Source organism: Wallemia mellicola (genome assembly GCF_000263375.1).
Source record: "Wallemia mellicola CBS 633.66 unplaced genomic scaffold WALSEscaffold_18, whole genome shotgun sequence".
Classification (NCBI taxonomy): Eukaryota; Fungi; Basidiomycota; class Wallemiomycetes; order Wallemiales; family Wallemiaceae; genus Wallemia; species Wallemia mellicola.
In genome coordinates, this window is record NW_006531975.1 from 1 (window position 1) to 14,652 (window position 14,652).

Consider the following 14,652-nt stretch of genomic DNA (forward strand, 5'->3'; position numbering starts at 1 on the left):
GACACAGTAATTGGGGTGCGATGGCAATCTAACAGTGCCATTATTATGGAAAAGCCAGTTTTACAATTCGACGATGTAGGTTGATAAATGTTATTATAGAGCATACCTTTCGTTTCATATGATCAGAAATGTTTCAAGGAAATGATAGTTTACTTAGTTCCTAAGTTCGTTAATAAAAACATACTACTTTTGACAATAAAGAGATGATGATTGTGAACTTGAAAGGTCCAATAGTAATCGACAGGTACGGAAAAACGTACAGAAGAACTTCACTAAACGATATACATATATCACTAATATCTACCATGTAGACTTTATAATTGGTTAGGAATGGTTTTTGGTAATCTAAGTTTCAGTAGAAGGTGGTCTTAACATGTTGCTTTAAGGTGTGTAAGTAAAAAAACAAGATTAATGAATTAGAAGAAATCCGTAATTTGATCCTGTGACTTTCGCATAGTTACTTTCATATCTTATCTCACTAACATAATTTTATTGCTGTTGATAGGGAAAGAGACAAGTACGTGAAGGCCAATAAAATATGTCTTAGTTAAAAGGATTACAATATATTGCTTCTCAACTTAGAATGTTGTATTTACTTGTAGTGAGCTAATGCTTTTAATGCTATGAAGAAGATTTTAGTTTGCAGAAGTGTTTTTGAACAGGCACTAGCTTGTCATCCATGGTTTATGTCGTAGATTAATTAATTACATGACATAGATTAGTCAGTTAATACGTCAGAATGTATGCTAACGTTTGATGGTCTGTCAGGGTTTTCTAGCTAGTACAAAAAGTAGCGATGGTCATCATATGTTATTAATGGGATATGTAGCCCAGAAGCCCCATTTTGGTTAAGGTTTGATTTGAAATAAGTAATGTTATATGTATTTGAGTCATGAAGAAGCACATTCTGAGTATATACATCTCTGACTTCGTCCAGAGATAAACATTGACAGGTATACTGTGTAGTGATGAAGGCTTATGGAGTTGAAGTTTATGGGGAAGGGTTTGTCTTTCGGATAAATACTGACGAATACCTTATTGTCACACTTTTTCTGTATGATCTTAGTTCAGCGTATTACTTTAGGCAAGTATACTTCAGCAATAGCAATACGAAATACTCGAAAAAACATAGAGAATCACTGTTGCAAAGGTTCTTGTATTATTTGACACTATTTTCATATTGGAATGTCCAACGACGGACGATCTTCATCTCAAAAGTATATCAAAACACAAAATGGAATAAAAAGATGTGCAACTCTGTGTTGTTATGAGCACATTGACAACCTAGCTGATATTATTCAACTCACAGTTCGTGAAAAATATTATTTAGTACCTAAACTATCGAATTACCAACAGTAAGTTTTAAACACATGATCCGTCGTCACAAGTACATATTACATATGATCGTTACATTTCGTTAAATTATAATCAAAGAGCAGATTTACGGCCAGAGTCGAGTAGGCTAATAAGGTCTGATGTTAAGAAATCAGATGGCCATTTGGAGTTAACTTGGTTTGAAAGGTATTCAATTGATTTGTTGACATTTGTTTCACTTGCGCCCTTAATGTGTTTGCCCTCTTCTTTAAGAACTTGATCAACAAAAGCTGCGCTCACAACTTTACCCGAATTTGTCTTAGCTGAATATTTAGCCCAAGACCAGAGTTGGACTCTAGCAATTTCGGCAGTTGCTGCATCCTCCATCAGATTGTTGATTGGTACGCAACCATTACCTGAGATCCAAGCTGAGCAATAAGCTAAGGCAGCTGATGCGTTTTCATGTACACCAGCGTCGGTTATTTCGCCTGGAACGTTTGTATTTAATAAATCAGCAGCTGACACTTGAACTTCTTCGCGGCGTATGTGATATTGGTTAGGGCCCAACATCTTGTCGTTGAAGATATCCAATGCGATTTTGACTAAAGCTGGATGAGCAACCCAAGTGCCATCGTGACCAGCGGTAACTTCTCTTAGTTTATCATTCTTAACCTTTGACATTGCGGCATCATTAGCTTTAGTGTCATTCTTGATTGGAATTTGAGCCGACATACCACCCATTGCAGCAACTTGACGTCCATGACATGTTTGGATGAGTAATCTGACGTAGGCATCCATGAACGGTACTGACATCGTAACATCTGATCTGTTGGGCAATACCGATGACTTGTTTGCACGTTGGGCTTTAATGAAAGAGAAAATATAATCCCATCTACCACAGTTTAAACCGGAGGAGTGGTTTCTTAACTCGTAGAGAATCTCATCCATTTCAAAGACAGCGAAGATTGTTTCGATAAGGACAGTACCTCTTATAGTACCTCTAGGAATGTCAAGGCTGTCTTGTGCGAAGTTGAAAACGTCATTCCAGAGACGAGCTTCAAGATACGATTCCATTTTTGGTAGATAGAAGTAAGGACCGAAGCCTCTGTTAATATACTCCTTTGCGTTGTGGTAGAAGTATAAAGCAAAGTCGAACAAACCACCAGAGACAGGCTCACCGTCGATTAAAACTCTAGTCTCGTCGAGGTGCCACCCGCGAGGTCTGACAATCAAAACAGCTGGATTTGGCGACAATTTGTAGGACTTTCCAGACTTTTCGTCGGTGAAATCGATTTGCCTACGAATTGCGTCATGGAGGTTGAGTTGACCGTCGACCATATTGTGCCAGGTTGGTGAGTTTGAGTCTTCAAAATCAGCCATGAAAGTCTTGGAACCAGAGTTAAGTGCATTTATGACCATTTTACGCTCTGTAGGACCAGTAATCTCAACTCTACGATCTCTCAAACCAGGTGCTGGTGGTGCACAGATCCAAGATTTATTCTGACGGATGTGCTGGGTTTCTGGACGGAAATTCAAGCGAATTCTTCCTTCATCGAGGTCCTATTAGATTGTGAGAAATGTCGTCATGGAGGTAAAATGCAAACCTTCTGACGTTGTTGACGTTCTTGAAGGAGGTGCTTTCTGGTTTTGTTAAAAGTACGATGTATCTTTGCGACGAATTCTAATGCGTCGTCGCTGAGAATAGCTTTATGTTGAGCTAAAAGGTGCGTGAGAAGCTGTATGTTTCAATGATTCTGAACTAACGAGCTACGTTATCTGAAGGCGGTTAGAAATTATAAAGATATCCTAGAAACATACTCAATATTTCAATGCCTGCAGTCATCGTCGTATGAGTTGAAGAACTGAAACCGGCTGATCCTTAAGTTATCGCTCACGGAAGTGCGGCATCCGAGAGTTCCCACATGGCGAAGGTGCTCCGTTGACACCCTAAAGATATTTTATGATATATCGGATAATAAAAGTAAAATTATTTTATTTTATTTATTCTTTGATATAATAGACTCTATCGTCATAATATACGTCCATAAATATGGTTCGCAGTGATACAAATGCGCCAGGGAGATTACGGCAATTAGCCAGGAGATCTACGCTTAACTTTGATGACACATTGTCCGGTTTGCCCTCTGCTCCATTGGGGCCAGGATGGCGATCAGCAGCGGCTGATTTACTGGCGACCGGTGAAGCAGCCGTACAGAGAAGGCGCTCTATTAGGCATCTACGTAGATCTGCTACAGTTGATAATCCACCCAGTGAACAGCATAGTGAACAGGACTTGGAAAAGCTACCGTTGCACGTACACGATAACAACGAAGGCGTTTTTGTAGATGGAGAAGGTCCTATGTTCCCAGATATACGAATACGCTTCCATGTGGATCCACCAAATTCTATCATTATGACCCTTAATAATAGTCTATACGATGATCAGAAATCACCGGATAGCTTTTTGCTAACGAGGCTGGAGCTAGTAGTACCATATAAGTCTGATGGCTTAGTATTTGCCAGTCTCGATAAAATTACCGTAGAGGATTTGTCTGTATATGATAGCCAATGTTTGCCGGTGCTGGAACGATATAGCTCACAGCTTAAACAACCATTGGGTCCAGGAATAGATAGGAAAATATACCCCGACCCAATACCATCAACTTCATCTTTCGCACCTATACATTACCATTCAAGCCAAAGTCAAACACTAACAAGACGGTTAGAAGACCCAGTGACTTCTCCGCGACCACATAAGAAAGCGAAAAAGAACACACCAGAGTCTCCGCCACCATTGCTACCATTCCCAACTACTGTGACGCCTTGTGCGTACTTTAATAGCTATACAGAGTCAATTGAATCTGTGCCATTCGCACCTCCTCAAAGACTCACTATAGATTTACAACCAGGACGAGCAACTAGATATTTAGCTATTAGATTCTTGAACTCTCATGGATCTAGATTTGATGCCAGTCGAGTAAAAGCTTTTGGTAAGTGAACACTCTATTATTAGACACTGCTAACAATAACACAGGATATAGAGCGAGTAAGGTATACAACAGTAGCGAATATCACTAGATTAGTTTTCAGTTATTGTAACAGTAGCAAGTTTCATCGAGATTGTATATCGATATGTACATTATTATTACATCAGTTTGACGATACCATTGACTATTTGAGACTCTATAGATTGTTATATAATAATAATGTCCAAAAATAATAGTCTAAATTATCTTAATTTTTGATATTTGATTTTTTTTCTAGACTATTTATTACAGAATTTCACCTTCTTACTTCTTTCATCAAGACGAAGTGTGAGTTGAAATTTAAAGCAATGAAAGTAGCAAGAATAGCAGCAATAATATGATGATCATCGTTGTCGCCCCAGTCTGATCTATAGATGACTGATTGACCACGCTTATGCCAAACTCACGCACCACTGATCTTTGCTGCTTTCCTACTATTATTATTGCTTATTTATAGTAGCTCATTTACTAACATTTTCTAGTAATCTGTAAGTTTTTCAAAACATACCGCCAGCAATGATGCAACAGGTTTTTTGTTGATGATACCAATACATTTATATTCCATGCTAAATCTTAATCATTTGTTGAGGAAAACGATGTATTCAATTTGCTTGTCTGAACATCAACGTATCTTGCTGGTGGTCTCAAATTCTTTATCTGACATCATCAACACAGTTCTGTACAAAAACAACTATATATATTATTACAATTATCTATTCATTAGTATGCTTTACATATCTCTTTCACTATCTATATTGCTTCCCCGTCGATGTCTTCGTCTTCGAGTGGCTGGGCACCTATATCGTCCTGCATGGGCTCTCCATCAATGTCGTCCTGCATTGGCTCTCCGTCAATATCGTCCTGCATTGGTGCACCATCCAGATCTTCCAAAAGTGCACCATCGATGCTTTCTTCTGGTTCTTTGCCAATAGGTCTAAAACCAGTTGGCTTCAATGTCTCATCAGAAACAGGTGTGATTGGATTACTGGATATACTCTCATTGTCCTGTTGACTTATTAGCGTACTGTTGCTTTTCAATTCTGATACTGCTTTTTTTCCATTATCCTCTAATTTCAACATATAGCTGTCAAGTATGTTCTCAGGGAATATAAACAATTCACTCCAGACCCTCAACACCACTTCAACACGCTCTTTGAAGAAATTTTGGCTGAGCTTGCTTGGGAATACGGACCTTACTAGACCCAGATGTTCAAAAACTTTATCTAGATGCTTCTGTATTTCGTCTCTATACCTCCAGGCACCTGATACACCAACCGCACTGTTCGCCAATATATCTGAAACGAGGTGCAACCTCGCGATCTTTCGTGGGACTGGTGTTGAAACGTTCAATAACGATTTGATTAAGATATCGACAATCTCCCTGTAGCTCTCTGAATGGTCTATTGCGAAAACCATCAATTTCGCAATTGAATACCGTTTAGGTGAAATTTGTCTCAACATAATCTCAAATTGTTTCCTAGCTATTGGTCCTAAATCATTTTGCTTCTGTTTTTGAAGCTTCTCATGTTCAGATCGTTCTTCATCAGTTAATTCCGCATCAGAATCATTCGTTGGCTGATCATCATCGAATGGTATAAGGTCCTGCAGTCGATTGTGTACGAAAGTAGTCTTTGGATCCTTAAACCCTTGTCAGAACGGACCGTTTAAATTCATTATTACTCACATGCTCATCATTCAGGAAAGTGTATTGAACGCCGGTCATTTTAAGTTCATTGAAACCTGCTATTGGACCATACTTATGAGATTTCGCATTATAGACGACACTCATCAAGAAATTGAGAGTTTCTGTATCAAATGTGACAGTACTATGACCTTCATTGATTGTCTCTTCTGTCCGCGTTCGCTTAGAATCGCGTTCATCGTAATAACTGGCTGGCATCGCAGGTCGTTTGACAGGACCTTCAAATATAGCTCTTGAAGGTAACCTGACGCGTTTACCCCAATCAAGCTGAGAATAGTTTAGTAATTAAGAGAGAATCGACTGAGACATACCTTTAAAGCATGTCCCTGCCAATCTGAACCATCAAGTTCTTTGACAGCTAACTCAGCATCTTTGCACGACATATAACTAACGAATCCCGCATATCCTGGTTGCTTGAACCTCGATTGATCTTCTTGACGTGGCCACATAATTTTAACCTGAAAAGGTCAATATGAGTAATATGAGGAATTTTTGAGACATACAGAGGCAATGGGACCATAGCGGGAGAAGTATTCACCGAACATCTGCTCATCAATGTTTATTGGAAGGTTCGCGACGTATATGTTGGTCGAATGAGGATCTATCTCGCTCTGACTACCCATGTCTGGTTTGTTTGGGCCTCTACCGGCTTGCTCACGCTTCAGCTCTTGTAAAAAGCTGTCCATTTGTGTCTTGCCCTTAACTTTGCCTTGTGAATTGAGTTCTACCGGCTGAGATTTCTGTGAATAGCTAGAAGAATTATGTTGTGCTAATAGACCTCTTAACTAGTGATAATATAGTGTATATCATCACCCACGCTGTCTTCTTCCATCACTTCTAACAAAAGCGGACTGCTTAACGTCATCAAAAGCATCCAGGTATTCTTTATAAGCCTCTTTTGTATACTCTTCCTCTTCACGCCTACGCTGTTCGTCGAGCTCCTTCTGCCTATCCTTTGCTGATTTGAAGTTTGAACCTGATTGAAATTGATTCAGTCTTTCTTGTGGAACGCTCTGTATTTTAGACTAATAGATCATTTAGCTAGTGTAATTTTCGAAGGCAATAAATTTACTGGATCTATTTTACCAGATTTTAACAATTCCTGCTTTATAGGATCCATTAATTACTTCGAAGTAGAGAAACAAGCGAGTATGCAAGTATTTGATCAGATAAGCTTCAATAATACAGCATGTTCAGTAGAATATAATAGTTTATTAGATCTATACGCCGTTGGAACGTACGAATTGGTTGAAACAAAAACTAATGAGCAAGGTCTAATCAGTCATCAAGAGAGGCAAGGAGATTGTATTTTATACGATTGTAAGGAAAGAAAGTTTAACGTAATAGATAGCAAATCCACACCCGGTACTTTAGATATAAAGTGGATGAAAGACTTTATAGCCGTAGTCGATGCCAAAGGTTACTTGTCTGTTGATAAATATGAAAATAAGAAGCTCAAACAACTAAGCTTGGTTGATTGCAAATCAGACAATCAGTCGCTAGCTTTATCACTCGATTGGTCTAATTCACGGAAAGAAGTTGAGCCAATCGTGGCAGTTTCAATGTCAGACGGCAGAGCACTCACCGTCAACAGTGCTACTGAACAGGTGCTAGTTGATTGGCAGGCTCATGATTATGAGACATGGATTGCCGCTTGGGATCATTACAAGCCGAATGATATTATCTATACAGGTGCAGATGATTGCATACTCAAGTGCTGGGATCTCCGATCAGGTGTAGACACTCCAATCGCATCCAACAAGAGGTGTGTTTTATCTCCTTAGATACAATCATACTAACAAAGAAACAGATTCGAAGGTGGTGTAACAACCATAGCGAATTCACCACATGATCAAAACATCATCGCTGTCGGCTCATACGACGAGAATTTGAGAATATTTGACAAGCGAAACATCAATAAGCCAATCAATAGCATAAAGACAAGTGGCGGTATATGGAGAATTAAATTCAGTGAAGTCGAGAACATGAGAATGGTAATGGCCAACATGTATGGGGGATTTGATGTTGTAAATTATCAAACAAATGTCATAGAATACACCAACAGTGATCACAATCTGGCGTACGGTGTTGATTGGAATAGAGATGGTCTCATAATGTCCGCAAGTTTCTATGATAAAAAGGGAATGCTTTGGGTTGTCTGACACTGACGTATTTATTAGTCATGCAAATAGAATATACCTTATATAGAAAGTTATACATTCCTCGGTCCATATGCAATGCGACGCATGATGTAAAGTCTGGGTCAATTGTTTATATAGAAATTTTCTATGCACACAAGAACTTAATTTAATCATATATGAGGTTAAGAAAGATATAAATTGATTTATAGCCCAACCTCCACAATGTAATGTTCGCTCCTCCACGTGTCCATGTGATTACAAAGCAGAATTTTAGATCGACCTTCAGAATCCGGACGCGTGCTTGGCCGAGGGGTAAAATCTTGATCAAAAATAAAGGGCGGCGGACCACGCGTCTTGCCTTTCTGATTAACTATGACTATCCAAATGATACCTGTGAGTTTATCGAATTAAGGTGCTATGGCAGAAGTTAAAACACTATCAAGACAGAGGCATTCACTCAAATTGATGAGTTCTCCGAGCAGCATGTCATCAAGCCAGATCCAGGACTTGAGGAATGTATGGAGCAAGCACGCGAAAATGGCTTACCAGATATTAGCGTCAGTGCTATCCAGGGTAAGTTCCTGATGCTGCAAGCCAAGATGATGAAAGCCAAGAGGATCCTCGAAATCGGCACGTTAGCTGGCTACTCTAGTATCTGGTATGTAATCCACTAACCACTGCGTATATGTTTCTGACTTGTTACAGGCTCGCCAAGGCTTTGCCGGAGGACGGTGAACTCATCACGCTGGAATCAAACGAGAAATTCGCGGAGGTAAATAAAAACAATTTATTTAACACAATCTAACTATTGTAGTTATCACGTAAGAACATCGCGAATGCCAAACCGCACGCCAAATTCGAAGTTATTCAAGGTAAAGCACTCGAGACATTGGAAAAACTCGAGGGCACATTCGACATGGTGTTTATTGACGCTGATAAGCCAAACTCCGCAAATTATCTCAAGAAAGCCGTCGAACTCACTAAGACAGGTAGTGTTATTTATGTTGATAATACAGTCAGGAACTATGCTATACTCCTTGATGAACACACGAAAGATCCATATGGTGTCGGAATCAGAGCTGTTTATCCTGCTCTTCAAACCTTGCAGGATGAAGGCAAGATTGAGGCTACAAACATCCAGATTGCATCAAGCAAGGGCCACGACGGACTTGCTATAGCACTTCGCCTTTAAAGTGCGATATTTGACTGCATTTTTTGTATTTAACTTATTTATTTATAGCATTTCTGGACCACTTCTGACGTCCGCAGTGTGGAACAACTAATGAACGACGTGCTTCATTGGAACTACGCTCGATATAACTAATATGTGTTGACCATTTCGAGATTGTGTACTAGAAATTCTGACGAAAAGCAAATGGTGACCCTAGCATTGATACTTACATACATATACATACTTTGAAAGACGTTATGTACATATAGCTACGCAGTCCGTACCTAATTGATCTTTATCATTCGGACTGATGTAATCGAAATCCCGATGTAAATGGGACTCATGCCATAAATAGCAACAATCAATTTCAAACTCTACAATCATGTTAACAGAAACCGCTATATTCCAACAAGTAGATGAATTCGCTGAGGGCAAGCTCATAGGTAATGATCCAGCCTTGTCTTATGCACTCAAAAACAGCGCAAAGAATGGTCTACCACCTATCAGTGTCAGTGCAACACAAGGGAAGTTCCTCATGATGCAGGCTAAACTTATCGGTGCCAAAAGGATCCTCGAAGTGGGCACACTTGGGGGGTGAGTCAGAGCCGAGTGTCAACTTGATATAGCTGACCTTCAAGCAGTTATAGTAGCATATGGCTTGCAAGGTCTCTCCCAGCAGATGGAAAACTCATAAGTTGCGAGTTTAACCCGGCTTTTGCAGATGTCGCACGCGATAACATTCGCAACGCCAACGTCTCGGCGCAAGTAGATATTCGCACAGGACCTGCACTTGACACTATAGTTACTTTAGACGATAACTTTGACTTTGTTTTCATTGACGCTGATAAAAACAATTCACCTGTGTACCTCACTGAAGCCATTAAGCGCACACGTAAAGGTGCGTGACAGAATGTTAACAACCTAGGCTAATTCCCTCAGGTGCAATCATTGTTGTCGACAATACTGTTCAGAATGCACAACGTTTCCTCGATCCGACTGAGGACTCTCCAAATGTTATTGGTAATCGTCAAGTATATGATCTTCTACAGAAGCATGAGGCGGCTGGGGATCTCATTGCGACGCACCAGCAATGTGCAACAGGTAAGGGGTCTGACGCATTTGTCTACGCAATCCGAACATGATGACTATGTAAATCTAAAGTTGTATATCAAATGAAATCACAGCAAGGACTTAACGTCGATACTACCATTCTTGCTCTCAGCTACACCAGTCTCGAGAACAACAGCAGAGATGAGTTGTGATGGCGTAATATCGAATCCAGGGTTGTATACGGTATGTAACCCAGTCGCACCGACTTCTTTAGGTGCGATACGTACAGATGTTTGCTTCCCACTATCTAATTCAATACCGCGGACAGTTACAGCTTCGCTAGCTGCACGCAATTCAATAGGAATCGACCGACCATCGTTCAAGTTGGAGTCCACACTGGCGCGTGGAGCAACAACTGTGAACGGAATATTGAACGTTTTAGCAAACATTGCTGATTGCATTGTACCAATTTTGTTAGCTGTATCACCATTAAGTGCGATTCTGTCAGCACCGACAGTGACTGCTTGGACGATACCGGATGAAATGAGTGATCCGACAGCCGTATCACATACTAAACAACTTGGTATGCCCAACTGAGTGAATTCAAAAGCGGTTAGTCTGGTACCTTGATGGTAAGGCGTTGTTTGAGCATAGTATGCTCTTTCAAGTCTACCTAACTCATGCAAACGAGTGATCATACCAAATGCAGTACCATAACCCTTAAAGATCGTCAGAAGTGCTATTGTTTCAAATGGATTGACCCACTGAAGTTGCCAATGAACCAGTATTACAGACAGTCAGGATTGATATTTTGCCGCCTTTTTCGATCTTCCCGGATGATTCTAAATTGTTGATAAGCCATTGTGCGCCATTATCAGACATCTGCTTATTTCTCTCGACGTCCTCTGACCAAACTAGAATGGCTTGGTAAATTACAGCCTTCTTTATGTTGTCAACGCTGTCACTGTCTATCTCTGCAGCCTGTCTAAGCTGGTCAAGAGCAATACCAAGGTTTACAGCTGTTGGTCTGGATTGATAGAGGTAATCGCAAACTTGCTTTACTTCTTTCTTAAGCTCTTGAGAGTTGTTGTAGCTGCTATTGTGCAATCTCTGTGCGACAGAAAGAGTAGCTAAGGATGCCAATGCTGGTGCACCTCGTATGTTCATATTCCTGATAGCGGAATATGCTTCTTCTACTGAAGTAATATCCATCCAAACGAGTTCATGTGGTAGCTTTAATTGGTCAATTATTTTAATAGAAAAGTCCTCGAATGAAATTGAAGTAAATTTCATAGCGACTTGGTTGTTGAATTATAACTTTCATCACAAAATGGCCAGATTGCCAGTCCCTGTGGAAACTTACCCAATTATTGCGATTATTGGTGGTGCAGTGGGTATATAATCTAGCAAATAACTTTTTTACAACCAAGTATTAGATTGGCGGTGCTGGATGGTACCTCGCTAGACTTGCACAAGGACCAGAAGTTGTGAGTAAACTAACTTTAAGCTATTTATACTTTACTAATGAAAAAAATAAGGTCTGGGACCGTAAGAACAACGTGAGTAAATACCCGACTAATAGAACTCAGCCCTAAGAAGATATTCAGCCACATCCATGGCAAGACATTAAGGAAGGCCAAACTAGTGAGTTTTTAATAGCATCGTACTCCATTACTAACTCTATATCAGCCAAAATGCTCACTATCAACGATCAAATCGCCAAAGAGGGCAAATGGTCACGCTCTCGTCTTTAAGACGCTTTAGAGCTTTATTTGTACTTTAACATTCACTTGATATACACAATCACTTGATATTTTTAGTTAACGTTTTCTTCTTTTATTTATCTATCACGCAATAGCTTCTTGACTTTATACTTTGATGTACACAGTCAGAAGAGCAGCAAATACAGCTAGATTAGCTACCAGAAGCCTCACTAGCAAGGCTTTACCTGCTAGTTACTACAACAACGTACAGCACGCCCCAACGGATGGCTTCCTTGGTGCAATCGGAAATACACCACTTATACGCTTGAACCGTTTATCAGAAGAAGTAGACGCTGACATCTATGGTAAAGCTGAGTTCATGAACCCGGGTGGTAGTGTAAAGGACAGAGCTGCACTCGGTCTTGTTCTAGATGCAGAAGAGAAGGGTCAACTCAAGTCAGGCGGTACCGTTGTAGAAGGCACAGCTGGAAATACCGGTATCGGTTTAGCCCATGTTTGTAGAGCACGCGGTTATAAGTGTGTCATTTACATGCCTAACACTCAATCAAGCGAGAAGATCGACCTTCTCCGTATGCTTGGTGCAGAAGTACACCCAGTTCCTGCCGTCGCTTTCGACAATCCACAAAACTACAACCATCAAGCAAAGAGACACGCAGACAGCATTCCAAACGCCGTATGGACCAACCAGTTCGACAACCCAGATGGCAATAGAGATGTACATATACATACGACAGGTCCTGAAATCTGGAATCAGACTGAAGGAAAGGTAGATGCATTCACCTGTAGTACAGGTACAGGTGGAACATTCGCCGGTGTTACTAACTACTTGAAATCAATGAACAAGGACGTCAGCTGTTACATTGCTGATCCACCGGGATCAGTTCTCGCAAGTTACGTACAAACTAAAGGCGAAAAGATGGACAGATCAGGTGGTTCCATCACAGAGGGTATTGGTCAGGGTAGAATAACTGCAAATATGACCGTCGATGTCAAGTCAGCTGATGGTGGTTTCACAGTACCAGATTCAGATTCTATAGCTATGTTATACAGATTATTAGATGAGGAAGGTATCTACCTTGGTGCTTCATCTGCTCTCAACGTCGCTGCTGCATACAAACTCGGAAAAGATCTTGGTAGAAAGAGCGACGGTAGTAGACGTCAAATAGTCACAATCCTCTGCGATGGTGCTTACAGATACCAATCACGTTTATTCTCACGCAAGTGGCTCGAATCAAAGAACCTTGTTGATGCTATTCCAGCACACCTCCAAAAGTACATCATCTTGGAATAATTGCACATGTTAAATAAAAGATTTAAGAATAGACTGTTAGATAAAAGATTTGAGAATAATTTAGTAAACGCAAAAACGAAGTATATGTATAATAAAAATATAAATAAGTACCCAATTTTATTGAATTAGTCTAGATGTTTTTACTTTACTTCTACTAACTTAATCTCGAAGTACAAGTCAGCATTCTTACCAATACCTGGTAAGCTTTGGTTGCCGTATGCTTGCTTGGCTGGGATGTAGAGGGTTCTTTCACCACCAACGCGCATTGGCTGACCACCTTTGAGACCCAAAACACCTGAGTCCCAACCACCGATGACTTCACCAGTACCAACTCTGAAGCTGAATGGTTTTCCACTGGTGATATCAGTAAAAAGTTTTAGCTTAAAAGTAGTACACACCTAACATTTTGGTCAAAGACCTTCTTGATTGGTTGACCGTTCTTCAAAACACGACCAATGTATCTCATACCGACACGCTTGCCTGATTTTGCGACAGGACCGTCACCAACCTTCCCATCAACGTATGAAACGCCATTTTGGAGGGTAACGCGGGTGTCTTTCTTTGGCTCTGGCTTCTTTTCAGCCTTCTTTGGTTCTTCCTTCTTGGCGGCGGCAGCAGCAGTTTCCTTCTTGTCCTTCTTTGATGGCTTGGCTGGTGCTTCTTCCTCTGCAGCGCGCTTCTTTGAAGGTTTGGCAATTGGTTGATCTGGGAGTTCCTCAATCTTTGGACCATCCTCTTCGTCAGATTCTTCCTCGTCATCTAAATCCATATCTGGACCATAGAGTGCTCTCATTTCATCCTCATCCATATCAGATTCATCTTCTTCGTCTGATTCATTGTCTTCAGGGTAAGGAAGGTTTGGAGTGACGATGTTACCCAACAAATGAACTTCATTGTTACCTGTGACTGAGATAGATACCAAGTCGTTTGCTGTGAGTGTTAAATCGACAGAGACTTGTTCAACTTGACCTGGAATGAGTGAGCATAAGACAGCCTCTTGAGTAGGCTTGTCAGCTTCTTTCTCTTCGTCATCACTTTCGCTTCCACTGTCTTGTGGTTCGTAGAGAAGTTTTACAACAGATCTCGTCTTTGACTTTGGGTTCTCAGACAAAGCGACGTTTGTAATTCTGATATCCTCGTCAATCTCCAATACTGAAGGTGAGTTTGGAAGTAACTTTTGTGACCAAATACCCAATGTTGTTGACATAGTGGTAGTTTATAGACAAGAAAGAA

At 40.4% G+C, this 14,652-nt stretch overlaps 9 protein-coding genes across 9 annotated transcripts; 5 read left to right on the forward strand and 4 right to left on the reverse strand.

Moving 5' to 3' along the window:
• Window positions 1-1,377: 1,377 nt before the first annotated feature.
• Window positions 1,378-3,169, reverse strand: WALSEDRAFT_60992 (malate synthase). The gene is made up of 4 exons (XM_006959491.1): window positions 3,133-3,169; window positions 3,079-3,090; window positions 2,919-3,031; window positions 1,378-2,874 (listed from the first exon to the last, which is right to left on the reverse strand). Exons 1-4 carry the CDS (start codon window positions 3,155-3,157, stop codon window positions 1,429-1,431), a joined length of 1,596 nt encoding a protein of 531 aa, XP_006959553.1. The 5' UTR covers window positions 3,158-3,169; the 3' UTR covers window positions 1,378-1,428.
• A 195-nt stretch (window positions 3,170-3,364) lies between these two features.
• Window positions 3,365-4,471, forward strand: WALSEDRAFT_69873 (hypothetical protein; the record flags this gene model as incomplete). The annotated part of the gene is made up of 2 exons (XM_006959492.1): window positions 3,365-4,304; window positions 4,349-4,471. The coding sequence occupies 2 exons, from the start codon at window positions 3,365-3,367 to the stop codon at window positions 4,390-4,392; spliced, it is 984 nt and encodes a 327-aa protein (XP_006959554.1). The 3' UTR covers window positions 4,393-4,471.
• Window positions 4,472-5,028: 557 nt separating this feature from the next.
• On the reverse strand, window positions 5,029-8,167 carry WALSEDRAFT_60993 (hypothetical protein). Its single transcript, XM_006959493.1, has 6 exons — window positions 7,851-8,167; window positions 6,860-7,803; window positions 6,546-6,811; window positions 6,354-6,500; window positions 6,025-6,309; window positions 5,029-5,978 (listed from the first exon to the last, which is right to left on the reverse strand). Exons 3-6 carry the CDS (start codon window positions 6,726-6,728, stop codon window positions 5,091-5,093), a joined length of 1,503 nt encoding a protein of 500 aa, XP_006959555.1. The 5' UTR covers window positions 6,729-6,811; window positions 6,860-7,803; window positions 7,851-8,167; the 3' UTR covers window positions 5,029-5,090.
• WALSEDRAFT_69875 (WD40 repeat-like protein) lies at window positions 6,730-8,204 on the forward strand (the record flags this gene model as incomplete). Its single annotated transcript, XM_006959494.1, has 2 exons — window positions 6,730-7,807; window positions 7,853-8,204. Exons 1-2 carry the CDS (start codon window positions 7,194-7,196, stop codon window positions 8,202-8,204), a joined length of 966 nt encoding a protein of 321 aa, XP_006959556.1. The 5' UTR covers window positions 6,730-7,193.
• A 363-nt stretch (window positions 8,205-8,567) lies between these two features.
• Window positions 8,568-9,375, forward strand: WALSEDRAFT_65431 (O-methyltransferase; the record flags this gene model as incomplete). Its single annotated transcript, XM_006959495.1, has 4 exons — window positions 8,568-8,576; window positions 8,627-8,841; window positions 8,889-8,955; window positions 8,998-9,375. The coding sequence occupies 4 exons, from the start codon at window positions 8,568-8,570 to the stop codon at window positions 9,373-9,375; spliced, it is 669 nt and encodes a 222-aa protein (XP_006959557.1).
• Window positions 9,376-9,523: 148 nt separating this feature from the next.
• WALSEDRAFT_60994 (putative translation initiation factor) lies at window positions 9,524-11,648 on the reverse strand. The gene is made up of 4 exons (XM_006959496.1): window positions 11,170-11,648; window positions 10,294-11,123; window positions 9,996-10,252; window positions 9,524-9,948 (listed from the first exon to the last, which is right to left on the reverse strand). Exons 1-2 carry the CDS (start codon window positions 11,614-11,616, stop codon window positions 10,533-10,535), a joined length of 1,038 nt encoding a protein of 345 aa, XP_006959558.1. The 5' UTR covers window positions 11,617-11,648; the 3' UTR covers window positions 9,524-9,948; window positions 9,996-10,252; window positions 10,294-10,532.
• On the forward strand, window positions 9,532-11,648 carry WALSEDRAFT_33367 (family 3 O-methyltransferase). Its single transcript, XM_006959497.1, has 3 exons — window positions 9,532-9,948; window positions 9,996-10,252; window positions 10,294-11,648. Exons 1-3 carry the CDS (start codon window positions 9,737-9,739, stop codon window positions 10,494-10,496), a joined length of 672 nt encoding a protein of 223 aa, XP_006959559.1. The 5' UTR covers window positions 9,532-9,736; the 3' UTR covers window positions 10,497-11,648.
• Window positions 11,649-12,098: 450 nt separating this feature from the next.
• WALSEDRAFT_55113 (pyridoxal phosphate-dependent enzyme, beta subunit) lies at window positions 12,099-13,527 on the forward strand (the record flags this gene model as incomplete). The annotated part of the gene is made up of 2 exons (XM_006959498.1): window positions 12,099-12,139; window positions 12,360-13,527. The coding sequence occupies 2 exons, from the start codon at window positions 12,099-12,101 to the stop codon at window positions 13,417-13,419; spliced, it is 1,101 nt and encodes a 366-aa protein (XP_006959560.1). The 3' UTR covers window positions 13,420-13,527.
• Window positions 13,485-14,643, reverse strand: WALSEDRAFT_60996 (hypothetical protein). Its single transcript, XM_006959499.1, has 2 exons — window positions 13,818-14,643; window positions 13,485-13,773 (listed from the first exon to the last, which is right to left on the reverse strand). Exons 1-2 carry the CDS (start codon window positions 14,624-14,626, stop codon window positions 13,560-13,562), a joined length of 1,023 nt encoding a protein of 340 aa, XP_006959561.1. The 5' UTR covers window positions 14,627-14,643; the 3' UTR covers window positions 13,485-13,559.
• Window positions 14,644-14,652: the final 9 nt, after the last annotated feature.

What these genes read in the sequence shown, in the direction of transcription:
- WALSEDRAFT_60994 (XM_006959496.1), bottom strand. Translation starts at nt 11,616, where the DNA reads ATGGATATTACTTCAGTAGAAGAAGCATATTCCGCTATCAGGAATATG. An exon ending in CTGGTTCATTGGCAACTTCA is followed by an intron (nt 11,124 to 11,169) that starts GTGGGTCAATCC and finishes ACGATCTTTAAG; the next exon opens with GGTTATGGTACTGCATTTGG.
- WALSEDRAFT_60992 (XM_006959491.1), bottom strand. Translation starts at nt 3,157, where the DNA reads ATGACTGCAGGCATTGAAATATTGA. An exon ending in AACGTCAACAACGTCAGAAG is followed by an intron (nt 2,875 to 2,918) that starts GTTTGCATTTTA and finishes ACAATCTAATAG; the next exon opens with GACCTCGATGAAGGAAGAAT.
- WALSEDRAFT_33367 (XM_006959497.1), top strand. Translation starts at nt 9,737, where the DNA reads ATGTTAACAGAAACCGCTATATTCCAACAAGTAGATGAATTCGCTGAG. An exon ending in GAAGTGGGCACACTTGGGGG is followed by an intron (nt 9,949 to 9,995) that starts GTGAGTCAGAGC and finishes ACCTTCAAGCAG; the next exon opens with TTATAGTAGCATATGGCTTG. An exon ending in CATTAAGCGCACACGTAAAG is followed by an intron (nt 10,253 to 10,293) that starts GTGCGTGACAGA and finishes TAATTCCCTCAG; the next exon opens with GTGCAATCATTGTTGTCGAC.
- WALSEDRAFT_60996 (XM_006959499.1), bottom strand. Translation starts at nt 14,626, where the DNA reads ATGTCAACAACATTGGGTATTTGGTCACAAAAGTTACTTCCAAACTCA. An exon ending in GTCTTTGACCAAAATGTTAG is followed by an intron (nt 13,774 to 13,817) that starts GTGTGTACTACT and finishes TGATATCACCAG; the next exon opens with TGGAAAACCATTCAGCTTCA.
- WALSEDRAFT_60993 (XM_006959493.1), bottom strand. Translation starts at nt 6,728, where the DNA reads ATGGACAGCTTTTTACAAGAGCTGAAGCGTGAGCAAGCCGGTAGAGGC. An exon ending in GCTATGGTCCCATTGCCTCT is followed by an intron (nt 6,501 to 6,545) that starts GTATGTCTCAAA and finishes TGACCTTTTCAG; the next exon opens with GTTAAAATTATGTGGCCACG. An exon ending in GGCAGGGACATGCTTTAAAG is followed by an intron (nt 6,310 to 6,353) that starts GTATGTCTCAGT and finishes AACTATTCTCAG; the next exon opens with CTTGATTGGGGTAAACGCGT.